At 37.7% G+C, this 19,370-nt stretch overlaps 1 protein-coding gene across 20 annotated transcripts in view; it reads right to left on the bottom strand.

Annotated features, from left to right (window-relative positions):
- AAK1 (AP2 associated kinase 1) overlaps positions 1-19,370 on the bottom strand; it is a 165,560-nt gene that overhangs the window by 70,189 nt on the left and 76,001 nt on the right. For all 20 annotated transcript variants that reach the window (XM_070572435.1, XM_070572438.1, XM_070572440.1 and 17 more), the window contains exons 4-5: positions 4,009-4,117; positions 2,350-2,492 (exon numbers count right to left, since the gene is read on the bottom strand). In XM_070572435.1, the coding sequence (XP_070428536.1) occupies positions 2,350-2,492; positions 4,009-4,117 (252 nt within the window). The remainder of the gene's footprint in view (positions 1-2,349; positions 2,493-4,008; positions 4,118-19,370) is intronic.

Raw genomic sequence — 19,370 nt, 5'->3', positions numbered from 1 at the left:
CTAAAATGTTGGTAAAAACTGCTTGTTTCTAAATATATGCTAACAGGCCCAAGAATTTCACTCATGAGTAAGGGCAGCTAGGAATACAGTGTCAGCATGTACTCAGAGCAGGGGCCTGCAGTCACCCTAGCCTGGTCCACAAAGGGCCATGCCCTAGGCTTGGGCCTCCATCCTCACCCTCAAACAGCCTGCTGTTCCCTTCTCTAGGCAGCCGTCAGGCTCCGCTCTCTGCCTGAAATACCCTCTACTCTCACGCATCTCCCACCAGTCCTTTGAAATCCCACCTTTCCAGAAGATTCCAACCACCATTGCCTGATCTCAATATCTGACCATGCATTAAGCCAATAGATTCTCTTCTATTGATCACTTTGTTCTATAAAGTTCTATATTTTACCTATTTGTTTCAAGTCGAAATATTTCATTTATATCCTCTCCCCAATACTTTAAACATCTCGAGAGTAGGACCATATTATATCTATACCACTCTTCCATAGAATTATGTACTTGTTCTACGCTAGCCTCATAATATTTACTGAGATGTATTCTCCTTTTTCTACTCAGGAAAAGGGCTGACTGCGGGCAGAGGGACACTGAAGAAGGCTACCTAAGGCTTTTGGAAGATGTATCTATCTTCTTCTAAGCCAACTGCTTCAGTACAGAAATGCCAGTATGTATGCACCACTTCACATTTACTAGGATGGCTAAAATAAAAAAGGGCAGTAACAAGTGTTGGTGAGGATGTGGAAAAATTAGAACCCTGATTTATTGCTGGTGGGATATAAAACAGTGCAGCTCCTTTGGAAAACAGTTTGGCAGTTCCTCAAAAAGTCAAACATAGTTACCACACGACCCAGCAATTCCATGCTTAGGTATATAGGTATATACGCAGAAGAACTGAAAACATATGCCCACATAAAAACTCGTACATGAATGTTCATAGTAGCCTTATTCATCATAGGCAAAGCAGAAACGACTCAAATGTTCATCAACTGATGAATGGATAAACAAAATGTGATATATTCATACAATGGAATATTATGCCACAAAAAGGACTGAAGTACCAATACATGCTACAACACAAATGAATCTTGAAAACATTATGCTAGGGGAAAGAAGTCAGATACAAGAGGTCACAAATTGTATGAGCCCATATATATGAAATGTCCAGAACAGGCAAGAGAATGTAAATTAGTGGTTACCCGGGGATGGAGAAAGGGGGAACGAACAGTGATTGCTAATGGATACAGAGTTTCTTTTTTGGGATGATGAAAACTTCTGGAATTAGATAGTGGTGATGGTTGCACACCCTTGTAAATATAATAAAAGCTACCAAATTATACGCTTTAAAAGGGTGAGTTTTATGGTATGTGAATTATATCTCAATTTTTTTCAAAAGCCCAAAAAACCCCCAAAACAGAAATGCCAGTATGCTGTGATCCTCAAACTTTAGAATATACAAAAACCACTTGGGGTGCTTAACTTATTAAGATATGAATTCCTGGGCCTCTTGACATCACCACCAAAATTATAGCTCAAGAGAGTGAGCATGGTACCCAGCAGCCTTCATTTAACAAGTACACTAGGGGATGCTGATGCAAGTTATTAGCCATGAAGCATATTTCTCGAAACACAGGTATAATGAAAGGAAATTATAATGTAGAATCAGAAGAGCTGGATTCAGATTCTGGTACTGCCCCTTCTCAGTTATATGACCTTAGGGAAACCACGTAACCTCTCCGCTCCTTAGTTTCCTCAACTATAAAATGTAAAGAAAAAAGCCCCCCTTCAAACAGACAGCGTACATAAAGTGTCTAGTAAAGTACATGGCACACAGTTGGTGTTCCATAAATGCTAGCGAATCCTAACTGGGTGCCAATTCCATTCAACTAACATTGTCAAGTGACCACCATAGGACAGGCTTGGTACAAGGGGATGGTAATTAGTGGGACAAATTTTTTAAATAGTCAATTAATGGATTTTGCAAAATATGAAACAGACTTTAAAGACCAAGCATCATTGTTCACAAGCTATTTAAATTAGCGTATTACTTTTCATGACCCTGGAAAAGTAAATTTGGGAATTTATCATGAAAAACAAAAAAATATGTGTTCAGGCATGTGATGATTATAAAGAATTTCTGAAGACTACTTAAGTAATAAAACTGATATCTGCACTGTACTGTTACTTTTTTCTTTCCTTTCTATTTTCTCTCCCCAAGCAGAATGTAAGATTAGAACTTGGAGCATGTCTTAAACTTCACTCACATGCCCACAGTATGTACACCATCCCCGGGGCAGACAGAAAATACTCCGTGAAGACCACACTTAATGAAACAGTGTGGTCTGTTACCTTCAGGTCACGGTGGATAATAGGAGTTTTGCACTGATGCAGGCGGGCAACAGCTTCACAGGTGTCACAAAATATCTGGAGCACTTCATTCTCTGTAAAACCTGTTTGTAGGCGTTGGTTCATCAGGTTGACCACCTGGCCTCCTGAGAAGGGTGCAGAGCAAAAAAGAGGTTATAAACATTCAGACTCATCACTTACCCAAGAGAATAAATATCTGTCTACAGAGCAGCAACTTGGACTAAGGTAACAGAGCTGATCACTGGCTGAGCCAGGAGTAGAACTCTGGTGTCTTGATTCCCAGTCAGGGATTTGTTTTCCTACAATTCAGTGCTTCCTCTAATGTGTCAAAACAGTTTCTTTTGTAAAGCACCCCAGATGTGAGCTGCCCTCATTATGTCTTCAAGATTAGTAGTAGAACTGACAATATGGTCCTGCTCTAGTTGCCTGGTTATATTGTCCCCACTGTGTATAAGATGAGGCCACAGGTTCAACTTGCCATATCTTTTAGTAAGAATCAGATTGCACAATAGACCCTGGGAGAAGAAAGAAGACAGCTTTATAGTCTGTACTTTAGGGACAGCTTGGTCTCTCTGGCTTCAATACTTGCTGCCTGGTCTGTAGAAATGCTACACTGACATTTAATCTCTAGGACCGAAAGACAGATGATCTCATTTACAAGATCATCCAGATCCCTGGATGCTCCTACTGCCTCATCTCTAAACATTTATTGTCCAAAAAGGAAGGAGCAGGAGGAAACCAACTGTCGAGTTCAAATTTGGGAGTATTTTACAAAACCAGGTTAACAGTTATCACAGTCAAGGCTGTAATCACTGGTTAACATCACATTTTTTGGATTAGAAACATTTAACTCATGGACAGTATATTTAAAGGCAAGGAAAATGATAGCAGAAGCAAGGGTGACTACAAAACAGGGCACCAAACAGTGAGACACTGACCCAAGCTTCTAAGTGGCAGCTGCTTAGGCCAAAAAAGTCAAACCTCCAAATAATGGTTGTATGAAATGCAGTCAACTCTGAATAAATTCATGCTACAGTCTGGATTTCCCAAGATAAATACTGCTTAAAACTCCAAGCTTTCAACTACTTAACTTCACTGTTAACAGCAGCATCATTTGAATGCAGCCTTACTGGAAATTATAGCTCTCAAGCAAGGAGGAAGGTCATTTCCATTAGACGAAAAGGATTCTTTTACCCCAGAACACAAGGATGGTGGCGTGGGTGGAGAAGAGAACACATGAGTGAGGGAGTGTGGAAGCTGAATTGTTTCTTTAGTCCATCTGGAGCTGGGTCTCTATTACGTGCCTTCATCGTTTGTTTTAAAGCATCACAAAGAACACATTCATTCTCATTCTCATACACTCTCATTCATATATAAGCACCAAACCTTCCTAAACCTAACAAAAATAGAGTTTTGTATAACCTACCACTCTGAATTGTTTGTGCCACTGATCCTTGCCATTATAGGAATAACCAAGAGGTGACTGCAAGCTCTACATCTTTTAGCCCCTTACTTTTCCAATCTTTAAAACCGGAACAACATACATTAAGGTACAATGCACATTAACTGAAATGACTACCATGTCCTTGACAATCAAAGTTCTAGAGAAATAAGAGCTTAAGGTATAGTTCATATACTTACCCCTGCAGAAGTCCATCAGAATGAGAACTTCCCATACATCACCGCTACTCACATTGTTGATACTGGAGTCAATGTAACCCACAATGTTCTTGTGTCCTGACAGGTCCCTCTGTAAAGAAGAGTTGAGAAATATATTATCAGTTACAGATACAAACAGAGACAGAATGAGCCAGTCAGTTCCATTAGGACAGATAATTTAAATACACAGAGATGACACTAACAGTGATGAGAGGTAAGACGAAGGAGCAGGGTCAAGGGCAGTTTTCCAGCGGTCTGTGAGATTCACAGCCAGGTCTTCAAGAGCAATTTTTCAACCCTCCTGAACCACAACACTCTCCTGAACTAAATTCTAGAACCGAATGCACACAGGGTGCCTACTTGCTCACTGCATTAGTGCTCCATGTAAACCAAAAGCAAAGACTCCCATCTCCAGAAACACCACAGAGGGACTAAGAGGAGAGAGACAGTATGAACTATTTAAATATGTGAATTTTTAATTCAGAAAAGTGAAACTGATGTTTTTTCCTGGTTGTAGGAACACAAGTGAATTCAACTAGACTTTTCAACTGTTCATACTCTTTCACTCCCTTCAGGAAATATGTGCAAAGAATAACCACTTTACGAAGTTTTGAAAAGACTACAATGGCATCTAGACCTAAGCATTTTGCTCACAATTAAGCCTTTCAAGCCAACTAACTGGGATATAAGATGGGTCATGCTTCCAGCTCTCTAGTTGGAACTGCATATGATTTCTCAGGGCTGCCTATGGAATTAATTTTCCAACAAATATTTACTGAGCACCTCCTATGTGTCAAGACCCATTTAGGCACTGCAAGTTGCCTCACACCTTGGTATGGTTATTTTAACATCCATAGAGACAAATCTTCATAATGCTGATGTTCAAAAAAAAATCCAAGGTCATTAGTGAGCAAAAAGGAGCAAGCTGGGTATCAGGATTTTTGCACAAACACAAACTAAGATTTTTTTTTAACTAGCTGTAATAAATTGTTTTACTTTTAATAAAAAGTGGGAGGGAAGGATGGAAAATACGTGGTTCTAGAAGAGTCACCATACAAACTTGGCAGTTTGGACCATGAGAATAGTAACTTCCACCACACTAAGTGGAGATTCAGTTGTTTAAAGTGATAAATACAGTCTCTTTTAATCTGAAATTATATACCAAAAGAAGAGGAAGCCTCACAGGATGAAATGAACACACCTGACCCCTGAACAAAGTTAAAACTCATCAGAACTTTCCTCTGAGTGAAGGATTAAGAATGACTATTGCCTCAGACAGGCAGACCAAAGGTAGAAATGTGACCACTAAAATTGACAATTGGAAAGTCGCTGGCAATCTACGTAAGAACAGTTTCAGAGAAGGGAAGGAATGGAGGTGAGAATGGAATTGGACTTGCCAAGAATGAGAGTTGAATATGTAGAGCCACTGACTAGAGATCACTCTTTCAGAACATTCTGTGTTTAAGAGAGGAGCAGCATCGAGGGAAAGAATTCTTAGAATGGGAGAGAACTAAGCACTGGAGAGTGGAAGGAGCCAGGAGAAGACAGCCTGAAGATACAGGAGAGGATGAGGATCACTGATGGAACAAAGTCCTGTAGGCAGAAGGGGTGGGGAATAAGAGCAATGTTAAAGGGACTGGTCTTAGACATTTCTTTCCTGGCAAAAAGAAAGAAAACAAGGAGGGATATGCTTATTGGTTTAAGGATGAGAAAACGGGAATCTGAGTGAGTTCAGATCTATTGTTCTGTTTTTGGTAGAGAGCAAGATCATCTTCAAAGTGTAAGGGAATAAGGAAGAAGCTTGATGAGAGAAACAGAAGGCTTAGAGCAACTGCTTTGGGCAACAAACAAGGGAGATGATAAGGCAGAAGAGCAGTCACCAGAGTTCCAGTTTCTCCGAACAGAAAGCAATTTCAGCGCTCAAGTCTCAGAGGACTATCCCTCCCTCTGCTTTTCAGTCTTACCAACTCTTCTAGAACTTGTTTCCATTTGCACAGTCCTGGAAGTAGGAAGAACTGGAGAGAAGTTCTCTGAAACTAAAATGGAGCAGTAGATCACGTCCTCCAAATGTCCACAAGGAGGAATGAAAGACTAATGTTTCTGCGTTTAACTGTTTGAAAAAGAAATCAGCAATGTTGCCTCTGAGTTTGTCTCATCCCAAGAGGAATAATAAAGAATCTGGAAGGAAAATAAAAAGCATTTGGTAGAGCCAAGAGGAAGTCAAGAGCTATTAGAGGACCCAAATTGGATAATTAACATCTGCAGATGGCATCCTACAACAGTTTGCCAAGATGTTTGCTGGTCAGTGCAAGCCCAAATTCCTGTTCATTTTGTCTCCTGCAGAGATCCTGAGATATGCCCAAGCAGAAAAGGCCGCCTCTTTGGAGGAACACTATGGCATTTACCTTTAATGACTTGATAATGCAGCACTGTTTTATAACTAATAGAGAAGATCTGTTTGAACGGCTGTGAAATAGGAAAGGTCAAGAGAAAATCTTTCTGCAAATTGAGACTGACTCACATTTAGGGTACACCGGCAGCAGGTCTCAGCAGCAACAGGCCAGAGGATGTCCATGCTTTCCCTGGCTTTAGTTAAAAGACCAGTCCCAGGCTTACAGAACAGAATGGATTCAGAGGTATGGGATGGAACCCACATTGGGGGTGCACCTCAGTTGCCACCTGTTAACTCAGGAAAAGGCAGGATGTGGGGAAAAATGCACTGATGTCTTGGCTACAACTACTATTTGGAGTATTAAAGATAAAAGTCTATATGATGAGTGGAAGTAAAAACCTGGTTTTCATGGGAGTGGGGAATGTGCAGTTAAACTATAGATCAGATCAATTTATATTACACGATTTAGGCAGCGTTAGGTCTAAAGAGATCATATTGTCATTTTAAACATTATTTTAAATTAACATTAAACAAGATTATTAAACTGCTGACAAATATGTTATTAGAAGACCTGCTTTACTAAATTCGGATATTTAAAGTGTTTTGTAGTTAGCTTATTAACTCTCATATTTAACTGCTTAAAGTGCTCAAAAACTTTTTTCAAAAAAGATACTTTTTGAAAACCAGGCCTTCAACCCAGATCCTATAGACGATCACAAGTTTCAAGTTTATCTGGAGTCCCATTTAACCAGGCTTGCAGCACAGGACAGTATTCTATCCCTAGCTTCAAAATTCCTGCAGCAGACTTCCTACTTAAGAATCTTAAGGTCTTAGAAGAAAATGGAGGACTCGATTCCTAAGTGCATCTATAAAAACCTTTATATTTATGTTCAAGAAAGTAAAGAAGATAGCATTCTAAATAGCATATCAAAACATCACTCACCTCAAAATAGTAAAACTGAGTATTGTATATAACTAATTTCCCTATACATCATTTGCTCAGGCCACCTTTCCTTGGGATGCCCACATGATGCCTGCAAATTCCTGATGCTGACAGTGCCTACATTTGCATAGAGCAAGTTTCCAAAGAGGTATATTTACCTGTTTTGACCCTCCATTCAAATATTCAACGTTTTCTGAGTTTATGACTCAGCACTATTGCTGCCTACTTCTAGAATCACACTATGGTTCCGCAGACACTTTTAACCAAATTTCAGCTTCTTCGTAACTTAAAGATAAAGGAAAGCAGTTCTAAGGCCTAGAGTTAGTTTCTCTCTCCCAAAGCTGCTTTGTAAAAGTGTCCCGCCTTACTAGTCCATCCCCTTTTTCTCTAAAACTCCGAATTTCCTTTATAACTCTCTTCAAGGAATTATTCACAGGCAAAGACTATGAAGTCGAGCACAGTAGTGAAAAGAAACACTTTGAGATCTGGGTTGGCCCTCGGTTGCACTGAAGGCCAACGTATCTAGGGCCCTATGGATTTCTGCCACGCAAGAAGTCTCAGATATTCTCCTGCCTACCCTCATACGTACAGCAGTCCTCGCTTGTCCACGGTTTCGCTTTCCTCAGTTTCAGTTACCCATGCTCAACTGCGGTCTGAAAATATTAAATGGAAAATTCCAGAAATGCAAAAGTTTTAAATTGTATGCTATTCTGAGTAGCGTGATGAACTCTCACACCATCCTGCTCCATCCAGCCCAGGATGCAAATCATCCCTTTGTCTAGCATATCCATGCTGCATATGTTGCTCATCCCTTAGTCACCTAGCCTTCTCAGTTATTAGATTGACTGTCGCAGTATCACAGTGTTCAAGTCACCCTTATTTGACTTAATAACAGCCCCAAAGCACAAAAGTCATGATGCTGGCAGTCTGGATACGCCAAAGAGAAGCCATAAAGTGCTTCCTTTAAGTGAAAAGGTGAAAGTTCTTGACTTAATCAGGAAAGAAAAAAATCATATGCTGATGGTACTAAGATCTATGATAACTTTTATTACAGTATACTGTTGTAATTGTTCTATTTTACTATGTTATTGTTGTTAATCTCTTCTATGCTTAATTTACAAATTAAACTTTACCATAAGTATATATGTACAGGAAAAATCACAGCATACATAGGGTTCAGTACTATGTGCAGTTTCAGGATCCACTGGGGGTCTTGGAATGTATCCATTGTGGGTAAGATGGGAGTACTGTACCCTCCCTTTCCCAAGTCTTATTCATTAATTAATCTTGTACTTAATCTTGAATAGATCTTTAAAGTCACTTAGAGTCTGATTTTAGAGCAGTGCTGTTCAAACTTTAATATGAATATGAATCACCTGGGGATTTTGTTTAAAAATAGATTCTAACCTAGTAGCTCTGGGATAGGGCCTGGGATGCTCCTGGTCAGTGGTACTCAAAGTAGCAAAGACCCAGAGCAGTGCTTCTCAAAATGTGATACACAAACATTTGCTAGCTAGTCAATTGTTACCAGTCCATAAGGAGATAAGGGGCTTGCTCTTGGACACAAATCAATCAAGTCACTAAGCCGACTTCTTTTCCTAGTGAGACTTCAAGTATGAGAGAAGCAGTTCATTGCTTGGCATTCTGGCACAAGATCCTTTGAGTAGCACCCATACATTTATGGCCAACTGATTTTCGATAAGGGGGCCAAGACAACTCAATGCGGGAAAGAATAGTCCTTTCAAAAACTGGTGCTGGATAACCGGATGTCTACATGCAAAAGAATCAAGTTGGTTTCCTATCTCACACTATATACAAAAAGTAACTCAAAATGGACCAAAGATCTAAAAACTCCTCAAAGGAAACATACACGGAAATCTTCATGATATTGGGTTAGGCAATGGTTTTAGATATGATACCTAAAGTACAAGCAATCAAAAAAAAACAATAGATAAACTGCATTTCATCAAAATTAAAAACTTTTGTGCTTCAAAGGACACTATCAAGAAAGCAAAAAGACGATGTAAAGAATGGAAAAAAATTGTGCACATCATACACGTCATAAGAATCGTGTCCAGGCTATATAAGGAACTCTTAAAACTCAACAATAAAAAGACAATCCAACATAAAAATTGGCAAATGATCTGAACAGACATTTCTCCAAAGAGCATATACAAATGGCTGATTAGCACATAAAAATATGCTCAACACCATTAATCATTAGGAAAACGCAAATCAAAACCATAATGAGATATCACTTCAAAACCACTGGAATGGCTATAATCAAAAACAGAAACAATAAAAAAATGCTGGCAAGGATATGGAGATTGGAACTTTCATACATTGCTGGTAGGAATATAAAATAGTGTGCAGCTTCTACAGAAAACAGTTTGGTATTTTCTCAAAAGTAGAGTTACCACACAACCCAGCAATGTCACCTCTATGTATACACACAAGAGAAATGAAACATTATGTCCACAAAAACTTGTACACAAATGTCCATAGCAGCATTACTGATAATAGCCCAAAAGAAGAAACAATCCAAATGTCCATCAGGGTGAATAAAACGTGGCATCACCATGCAATGAATATTATGCAGCCATGAAAAGGAATTAAGTAATGATACATGCTACAACATGGACAAACTTTGAAGACACTATGCTAAGTGAAAGAAATCAGACACAAAAGGCCACATATTGTATGAGCCCATTTATAAGAACTGTCCAGAATCGGCAACAGAAAATAGATTAATGGTTGCCAGGGACTGGGGCAAGCAGGAATAGAGAATGACTGCTAACGGGTATGCAGTTTCCTTTCAGGGTGATGACAAAAATGGTCCGGAATTAGATAAATGGTGATGGGGGAATGACCCTGTGCATATATTAAAAAATCACTGAATTATATTTAAAAGGGTGAATTTTATCTCAAATTACAAAGTAAACTAAGAAAAGCAATATGATGCTGGGGGGAAAATAAACAAGCACACAAGGGTGAGGAAAAGAAAGGAAAACAAGATCCTTTCAGTAGCACTGATCTAGAGCAACCAGGCAGCCCATATCTAACACTCTGTATAGCCTTCTGAAGAGCAGTTTTCTCAGAATAATATCATTTCCTTGGGCCCTCAGGCCACCTGCAGGCAGCCTCACTGTTGATCAGCTCTTCTTTACATTAAGCTGGAAACTTCCACCTCCTGATTCTAGATTGTCCTCTTCAGAACAAAAAGAACAAGTCTAGTCTATTTTTTCACTTTCTAAACAACTGAAATGTTATTATTTAGACTCTAAGTTTTTTCTTCTCTAGGTTAAACATATTCACTTTCATTGATACAGCTTTTAGTCACATCACCATTTTGGCTGCTCCCACACTTAAACGGTTTGCTTTGCCTATATTCTTTTTATAAGAATGGTCCCAGGAAACAAACGAAATACTCCAGGCCTAGTCTGACTCACGCAAAATAGACCAGCACCATCACCTTCTATTAACTCTACTAATGTAGCTAAAAAAATTACATTCTTTTCTCTTTTGGCAGCCACATCATAGCATACTTTTATATCAAATTAACTGACCACTAAAATACTTAAGTCTTTTTCCACTCATGCTGCTTTTAATCTCTGCCTTCCCAGAACTGTGCTTAGAAAGTTGATTAAAATAAAATAAAAATCCAAGTATATGACCTTACCTTGTTATTTCTTCTCATTAGAATCAGCTCATTGTTCCAATTTGTAAAGATCATTTTGGATCCTGATTCTATCACTCAATGTACTTGTTATATCTTCCAACTTTACATTAGGTACATAATTTATAAGTCTGTCTTCTATTTCTTTAACCAAGTTATTCATTAAATATAAAATAACATAAAGCTGATGGTAAGCTGCAGTGTTTTTCTTAGAAAGTTTCCTCCACACTAATATCAAACCATTGATCAGAAACCAATATAAACAGCAGCAATTACACCTAGCATCCAGCCTAGATGCTCCATCTTGTTCACAGATCTCTGGCAAGTGTCCTTACCCAATGACACGATCCACAGACACTGGATCTACTGCACTTCCCTGAGCTCCCTATCCAGACACCTTCCCAAAGGAGGACATGATGTTGATACGACATGGCTTGTTCTTACTTAATCTGAAAACTCTGGATCCAATTACTCATCCAAATGACTATAAAACAGCTTAAAGTTTAATTTGTAAAAATAAGTCAAATATTAATATTCAAAAAGCAAAAAAACAGTAGACAATTATTTTCTACTCAACTCCTCATATAGGGAAACATCCCCCTCTCTCCCTTCCCTCTCTCTCTCTCTCTCATCCTTCAGGTAAATTCAAACAATACGTACGTACTATTTATAAGGACACAACTCTTACAATCTCTCAGAGAGGTAAGGCTGGGGTTATGGCCTCTATTTGACAGAAGTCTGAGCCCGGGGGGTTAAAAACATCACACAGCATGTTCATTAAAAATGGTAAGAAATTTTTTTAAAAAGTAAGTTGAATACATGCATTTATCTCTGCTTCCTTCTAAAGCCTTACTAAATGATATAAAGAGCTTGGTTTTTAAAAGACATAAACTGAAGACTTCTTCAGGGAAGATAGAGTAAATGTACTCTTTTCTATTCCTGCAGCTAAGTAAAACTAAATACTTCGGACATTATATATAAAACAAACATAATAACAAGAGTCAGAAATGTGGGTAGAAGGCAGACTGGCTAGGAACTTTGGGACCCAAGGAATGACGTGGTGGTGAGTTACCTGGGTTTTCTTCTTGCCTCATATATTTCAGACTGGAAACTGAAGAAGTTGGTAAGCTGAAAACACCAGGGGGCACAAAGAAAGCCTGCTCTCTCTAGTCAAACCCAGGAAAGGGGCAACCTAGTAAAACAGAAACTCACAGATACTAACAACTCTACACCAGCTGAAAACCACGGGGAAAAAACTGCAGCCCCTCCTCGAGCCATGGCAGCAAAGGCCAAGTGGGGAGCCTAGATTTCCATCCCAATGAGGATGCAACAAACACCACAACTACCCCTCCCACTCCCTCACTGGGATGGGTAGTGTTAGAGAAGGCCGAGTAGGGAGTCAGGACCTTCATCTCTGTAGGTGATAAGAAGGTGCTCTTCCTTCTTCCCACTGGGGTTGTGTCAGAGGAGGCCAAGACTTTCACAACCACTAAGCAGTAACAAAGCCAACTCCCACCTCCACAGTGTCAGTAAAGGCCAAATGGGGAGCAACACCAAGGCACTCCTAACTTTCCAGCCAGGAAAGTATCAGTGGAAGCCTAATGGGAAACTGAAACTTCCACCCCAACCTAGTAGTAATGAGGAGCACTTCCTGGGGTGTTAACAGACGCTCAAAAGGAAACCTAACTTCTACCCCTACCTAGTAGTCACAACAGAGCACCTCCCAACCCTCATCAATCCTCTGTCAGAGTGCAAACCAGTTAAAACAGAAGGTTTATATAAAATCCAGACTCTCATAACATAATTTGAAGATGTTGACAATTGTTTGTCATACCAAGAACTAGGAAGAGGTGGCATCCCACATGCCATAACTAGAAGGACCCATGACTAAAAATACACAACTATGTACCGGGGGGCTCTGGGATAAAAAGGAAAAATAAAGTCTTTTAAAAAAAAACAAAGAAAATGTGGTATATACACAAAATGGAATATGACTCAGGCTTAAAAAAGAAAGAATCTTGTCATATTCTACAACATAGATGAATCTTGAGGATATTACAGTAAGTGAAATAAGCCAGTCACAGAAGGACAAATACTATATAATTCCATTTATATGAAGTATATAAAATAGCCAAACTCACAGAAGCAGAGAATAGAATGGTGGTTGCCAGGAGCTGGAGGGAGGGGAAAACAGAGACATGCTATCCAGCAGGTATAAAGTTTCAGTAATGCTAAATGAACAAGTTCTAGAGATCTGTTGTACAACATTGTGCCTATAGTTAACAATGCTGTAAACTTAAAAATGGTTAAGATGGTAAATTTTAAGTTATGAGTTTTTGACCACAATAAAAAATTTATTTTTAAAAGAGTAAAATTAAAATTAAATAAAAATTTAAATATTGGCTTAGAAACATAAAAAGAAATCTTCAAAATTGAAATAACTGCTTAGTTGAAAATCTATGAAACATATCCAAATGAACTGAAACTTATGCCCACAAAAAAACCTACACATATGTTTATGGTAGCTTTATTCATAATTGCTAAAACTTGTAAGCGACCAAGATGTCCTTCAGTAGATGAATGGGTAAACTGTGATATATCTATGCAATGCAATATTATTCGGCTCTAAAAAGAAATAAGCTATCAAGTCATGAAAAGACACAGAAGAATCTTAAATGCATATTATGAAATGAAAGAAGCCAATCTGAAAAGACCACATGCTGAATGATTCCAAACTATATGATGTTCTGAAAAAGGCAAAACTATGGAGACAACAAAAAAATCAGTGGTTGCTAGAGGACTAGGGGAGGAAGGGATGAACAGGCAGAGCACAGGGGATGTTCAAGGCAGTGAAACAATTCCTTATGATACTATAATGGTAGATACATGTCACCATACATTTGTCAAAACGCATAGGATGTACAATACCAAACGTGAACCCTAATGTAAACTATGGACTCTCGGTGATGATGTGTCAATGTAGGTTCACTGATTATAACAAATGTACCACTGTGGTGCTGGATGTTGATAGTGGAGGAGGCTGAGCGTGGAGGGCGGGGGATGGGATATGTGGAGACTGTACTTTCTGTTCAATTTTGCTGTGAACCTAAAACTGCTCTACAAAATAGAGTCCATTTTGTCAAAAAATTATACAAAGCAATATACTCAAAAACACTCTAGATAAATCAAAATGGAATTCTAAAAAAAGTTCAAGTAACCACAAGAAGACAGGAAAAGAAAAACATACAAAAAATAGTGAAAACAAAAAGGAAACAAGAAATAAAATAGGAGATTTAGGGCCTAACTTATTAGGCCTAACAAATAACCACATTAAATGTAAATGGTCTAGATATACCAAGTAAAAGACAGACATTGGCAGAGTGGATTTAAAAACACAACCCCTCTATATGCTGCCTACAAGAACTCACTCAAAAATAAGACAATATAGGCAGGCTCAAAGCAAAAGGATAGAAAAATACACACCCTGCAAATTTGAATCCCCAAAAACAGAAGTAGCTATATTAATATCAGATAAAGTCGATTTCAGAGCAAAGAAAATTACCAGAGATGGAGAGGGACATCAAGTAATGACAAAAGGGTCAATCTATCAAGAACACATAGCAATCCTAAACGCACATGCACCAAACAACAGAGCTGCAAAACATGTAAAGCAGAAACTGATAGAACTGAAAGGAGAAAGACACAAACTACAATTATAGTTTGAGATTTCAACACCCCTTCCCAACAACCGATAGAACAACTAGACAAAAATCAGCAAAGATACAGAAGAATGCAACACCATGAACTAACAGGATCTAATCAAGATTTATAGAACACTTCACCCAACACAAACAGAATACACACTCTTTTCAGGTGCCCACAAAAGATATATCATGATAGGCAATATCCCGGGCCATAAAACAAACCTCAATTAATACAAAAGAAATGAAATCATACAGAGTGTGCTCTCCAACCACAACGGAATCAAGCTAGAAAGCAAAACTGAAAGATAACAGAAAAACTGACAAACACTTGGAAACTAAACAATATACTTCCAGATAATCCATGAGTCAAGAGGAATTCTCAGGGAAATAAAAAAATACATTTTTTTGAATTGAAAATTGAATTGAAAAATAAAATACATATATCAAAATAAAGTGCTAAGAGGGAAATTTACAGTACTAAATGTACATAATAAAGGAGAGGAAAAGTCTCAGTCAACAATCTAAACTTTCACCTCAAGTACCTAGGAAAAGAAGAGCAAAATAAACTTAAATCAAGCAGAAAGAACTAAGTACATTCACGCATCGCTTAATGATGGAGATATGTTCCAAGAAACATGTCATTAGGCAATTTTGTCACTGTGTGTAGAGTGTACTGAAGGGGAACAAAATTTGCCACCCCAAAATGTCTGGCTTTAACATGAGGATTATTTTAGGCTGATTATTTTTAAGAAACAAAAGACACAAACTTTCTTTGTTACCTCCCCCTTAACTGCCTTAAAGAATTCAGATAATAAAACCTGTCTCAGGAAGTGAGCTATCACCTTAGCATGACACAAACTAGGTGGTAGACAGGGAGGAATCTAGAAAAACCTGCTTGTTGGGTTCCCCTCTGTGTTCTTCTGTTTCTGTGTGGTCAAACACTTGTTTTCCAAACGTTTGCTCCTTTTCACCTACCTATGAATTGCCTTCCATCCCTTTGAAGTCCCTGACTCTCCCCACTTCCAACATCTTCTTTTGTCTTTAGCTGAGGATGGTATTTAATGTGAGGGTTTCAGCCATTTTGGCAAGTTACTATGTTTTCCTGGGTTTATCCTATGTATATATATTATTAAACTTTTGTTTGTCTTTCTCCTGTTAATCTGTCTCATGTCTATTTAATTCTTAGACCAGCTAGAAGAACCTAGGAGGGTAGAGGAAAATTTCTTCCTCTCCTACAGTACTTACACAAACCTAGATGGTATATAGTCTACTACACACCAAGACTATATCGTACTAATCTTGTGGGATCACTATCATATATGCGGTCTGCTCTTTCCTGAAATGTCATGTGGTACATGACTGTGTAAGAACAGCAATTGATGAAGTTGAAAATGGAAAAATAGAGAAAACCAATGAAACAAGATGGGTTTTTTAAAACATCAATAGATTTGGCAAATCAGTAGCAATACTGACAAAAAAAAGAAAAGATACAAATTGCCAATATCAGGAATGAAACAGGGGTTATCACCACAGACCCTGCACACATCAAAAGGATAATAAGAAAATATTACTAACAACTAACTCTACATGCATAAATTTGATAACTGAAGTGAAATGGACCAATTCCTCAAAAATACAAACTATCAAACCTCACCCAACATGAAGGAGATAATCTGAATAGCCCTGCTAACTATTAAGGAAACTGAAATTGCAATTTAATAACTCCCCCCAAAAATGTCTCCAGGCCCAGATGGTTTCACTGGAGAATTCCACCAAACGCTTAAAGAAGAATAAATACCTATTCTAAAAAATCTGTTCCAGAAGACAGAAGAAGGAACACTTCCCAATCCATGTTGAGACCAAAATTACTCTGATACCAAAACCAGGAAAAGACAGTTATAAAAAACAACTACAAACCATTATCCCTCATGCTGATAGACGCAAAAATGCTCATCAAAATATTAGCAAAAAGAATTCAACAATATATAAAAATAATTATACACCATGACCAAGTGGGAATTATTACAGGGATGTAAGTCTGGTCCAATATTTGGAAATCAATCAATATAATCCACTGTATTAAAGCTAAAGAAGAAAAATCACATGATCATATCAACCAATGCAGAAAAGATATTCGACAAAATTCAACACCCATTCATGATAAAAACTCCTAGAAAAATAAAAAATAGAGGGAACTTCCTCAAACAGATTTTTTAAAAAACTGTAAAAAACTACAGCTAACCTTATACTTAATAGTGAAAGACTTCTTTCCTCCTAAGATTGAGAACAAGGCAAGGATGTCTACTCAACATTCTTACCTAACATAGTATTGCAAGTGCTAGCCAGTGCAATAAGGTTAGAAAAGGAAACAAAAAGGATACAGATCAGATAGGAAGGAATGAAACTGCCCCTATTTGCGGATGACCTGATGGTCTGTATAGGAAATCCTAAGGAATCTAGAGAAAAATTCTCAGAACTAGTAAGCAAATTCAGCAAGGTTACAGGATACAAAATAAACAGAAAAATCAAGTGGTTTTCTACATACCAGCAATAAACACATGGACAACAAAATTAAACACTCAATACCATTTATAATTACTCAAAACAAAACAAAAACCTAGGTATAAATCTAAGAACATGTATAAAGCCTGTGTGGTGAAAACTTCACAATGATGATGAAAGAAATGAAAGATGTAAATAAATGGAGAGATGTATCATGTTCCTTTATTAGAAGACTAAACATAGAAAAGATGTCATTTCTCCCCAAACTGATATACACGTTTAACGAAATTCCTATCAAAATTCTAGGAAGACATTCTGTAGATACAGATTAGAGTATTCTAAAATTTATATGAAAAGATAAAAGAACTAGAATAGTTAAAACAATTTTGGGGGAGAAAAAGAAGCGGGAAAAATCAGTCTGATTTCAAGACTTATAAATCTACAGTAATCAAGGCTGTGTAGCACTGGTGGAAGGATAGACACACAGATTAACAGAACAGAATAGACAATATAGAAAGGTCTGGAAATGAACCCTCACAAATATGCCCAATTGATTTTTGACAAAAACATTCAATGGAGGAAAGATTGCTTTTTCAACAAATGGTGCTGGAGCAAATGGACACCCACAGACAACAAAACGAACTTCAACCTCAGTCTCACATCTTATATAAATATTAACTCAAAACGTATCACAAACTTAAATGTAAAATGTAAAACTTTTAGGGAAAAAAATAGGAGAAAACCTTTAGAATCGAGGGCTAGGCAAAGAGTCCTTAGAAATGACAGCAAAAACACGACCCACAAAAGGAAAAATTGATGAATGGGACTTCATCAAAATTAGAAACAAAACCAAACAAGAAGATCTTAGAAATTAAAAAGCCTGATAAATAAAAAATTCAACAAGATGGATGGAATATAAAGCTGAGGAAAATTTCTGGAATGTAGAGGAAAAAAGACAAAGAAATGAAAAATAAAGAGGAGAAAACAAAAAATTCGAAAATCGATTCAGGAGAACCAACATCCAAATAATAGCAATTTCAGGCAGAGGGGACACAGAAAAGGAAATCATCAAATGAGACAAACTAAAATTCCCCACAACACAAGGATATGAGTTTCTAGATTAAATGAGACCACCAAACACTTAACATAATAAATAATAAATGCACACACCAAAGTATATCACCAAGAAATTTCAGAACGCTGTAAACAAAGAAAAAATTTATAAATTTCTGGGGAGAAAAAATGAGTCACACTCAAAGGACCAGGTATTAGAATGACCTTGGACTTCCCAAGCACAACAATGAAAGCTAAAATACTATAGAGCAATGCTTCATGTATCTGAATGAAATGATTTCCAGCCCAGAATTTTATACACAAGCTACATATGAGTGTAAAAGAAAGACACTTCCAGACCTTACATGGTCTCAAAAATTTACCTACCATGCCTCAGGAAACTGGATAAGCTCCACCAAAACAAAGAAGTAAAGCAAAAAAAAGAGAGACCAAGGGAATCCCTAGGAAATTCCAAGACTATAAATTAGTCCTAGAGAGCAACTAACATAGATTCCATCAAGTCAGAAGCCTGAGAGACTTTTTCAAGAAGATAAAACAGACGGAATACTAACTGTTTAAAAGAATTAAAAAAAATAATTTATGCAACTTGGGGAGAGTTTGGGATTAAATCAGTGAAAAGTACACAAAAAACTAAGACAAAAAACCCCAAAAAACAGCCAAAACAACCCTAAGGAAAAAGAACAAAGCTGTAGGCATCACACTCCCTGATTTCAAAATATACTACAAAGCTGTAGTAATCAAAACAGCATGGTACTGGCACAAAAACAGACATACAAATCAATGGAACAGAATCAAGAGCCCAGAAATAAACCCACACATCTACGGACAGCTAATTTTCTACAAGGGAGCCAAGAACATACAATGGAGAAAGGAAAGTCCCTTCAATAAATGCCGTTGGGAAAACTGGACAGCCACATGCAAAAGACTGAAAAGTACACCATTAGCTCACATCATACACAAAGATCAACCCAAAATGGATTAAAGATGAAGGTAAAACCTGAAAACATAAAACTTCTGGATGAAAACACAGGCAGTATGCTCTTCGACACTGGT

This window comes from Equus przewalskii, chromosome 14 (assembly GCF_037783145.1).
Source record: "Equus przewalskii isolate Varuska chromosome 14, EquPr2, whole genome shotgun sequence".
Taxonomy (NCBI): domain Eukaryota; kingdom Metazoa; phylum Chordata; class Mammalia; order Perissodactyla; family Equidae; genus Equus; species Equus przewalskii.
This window is presented reverse-complemented; position numbering and strand designations above follow the sequence as displayed.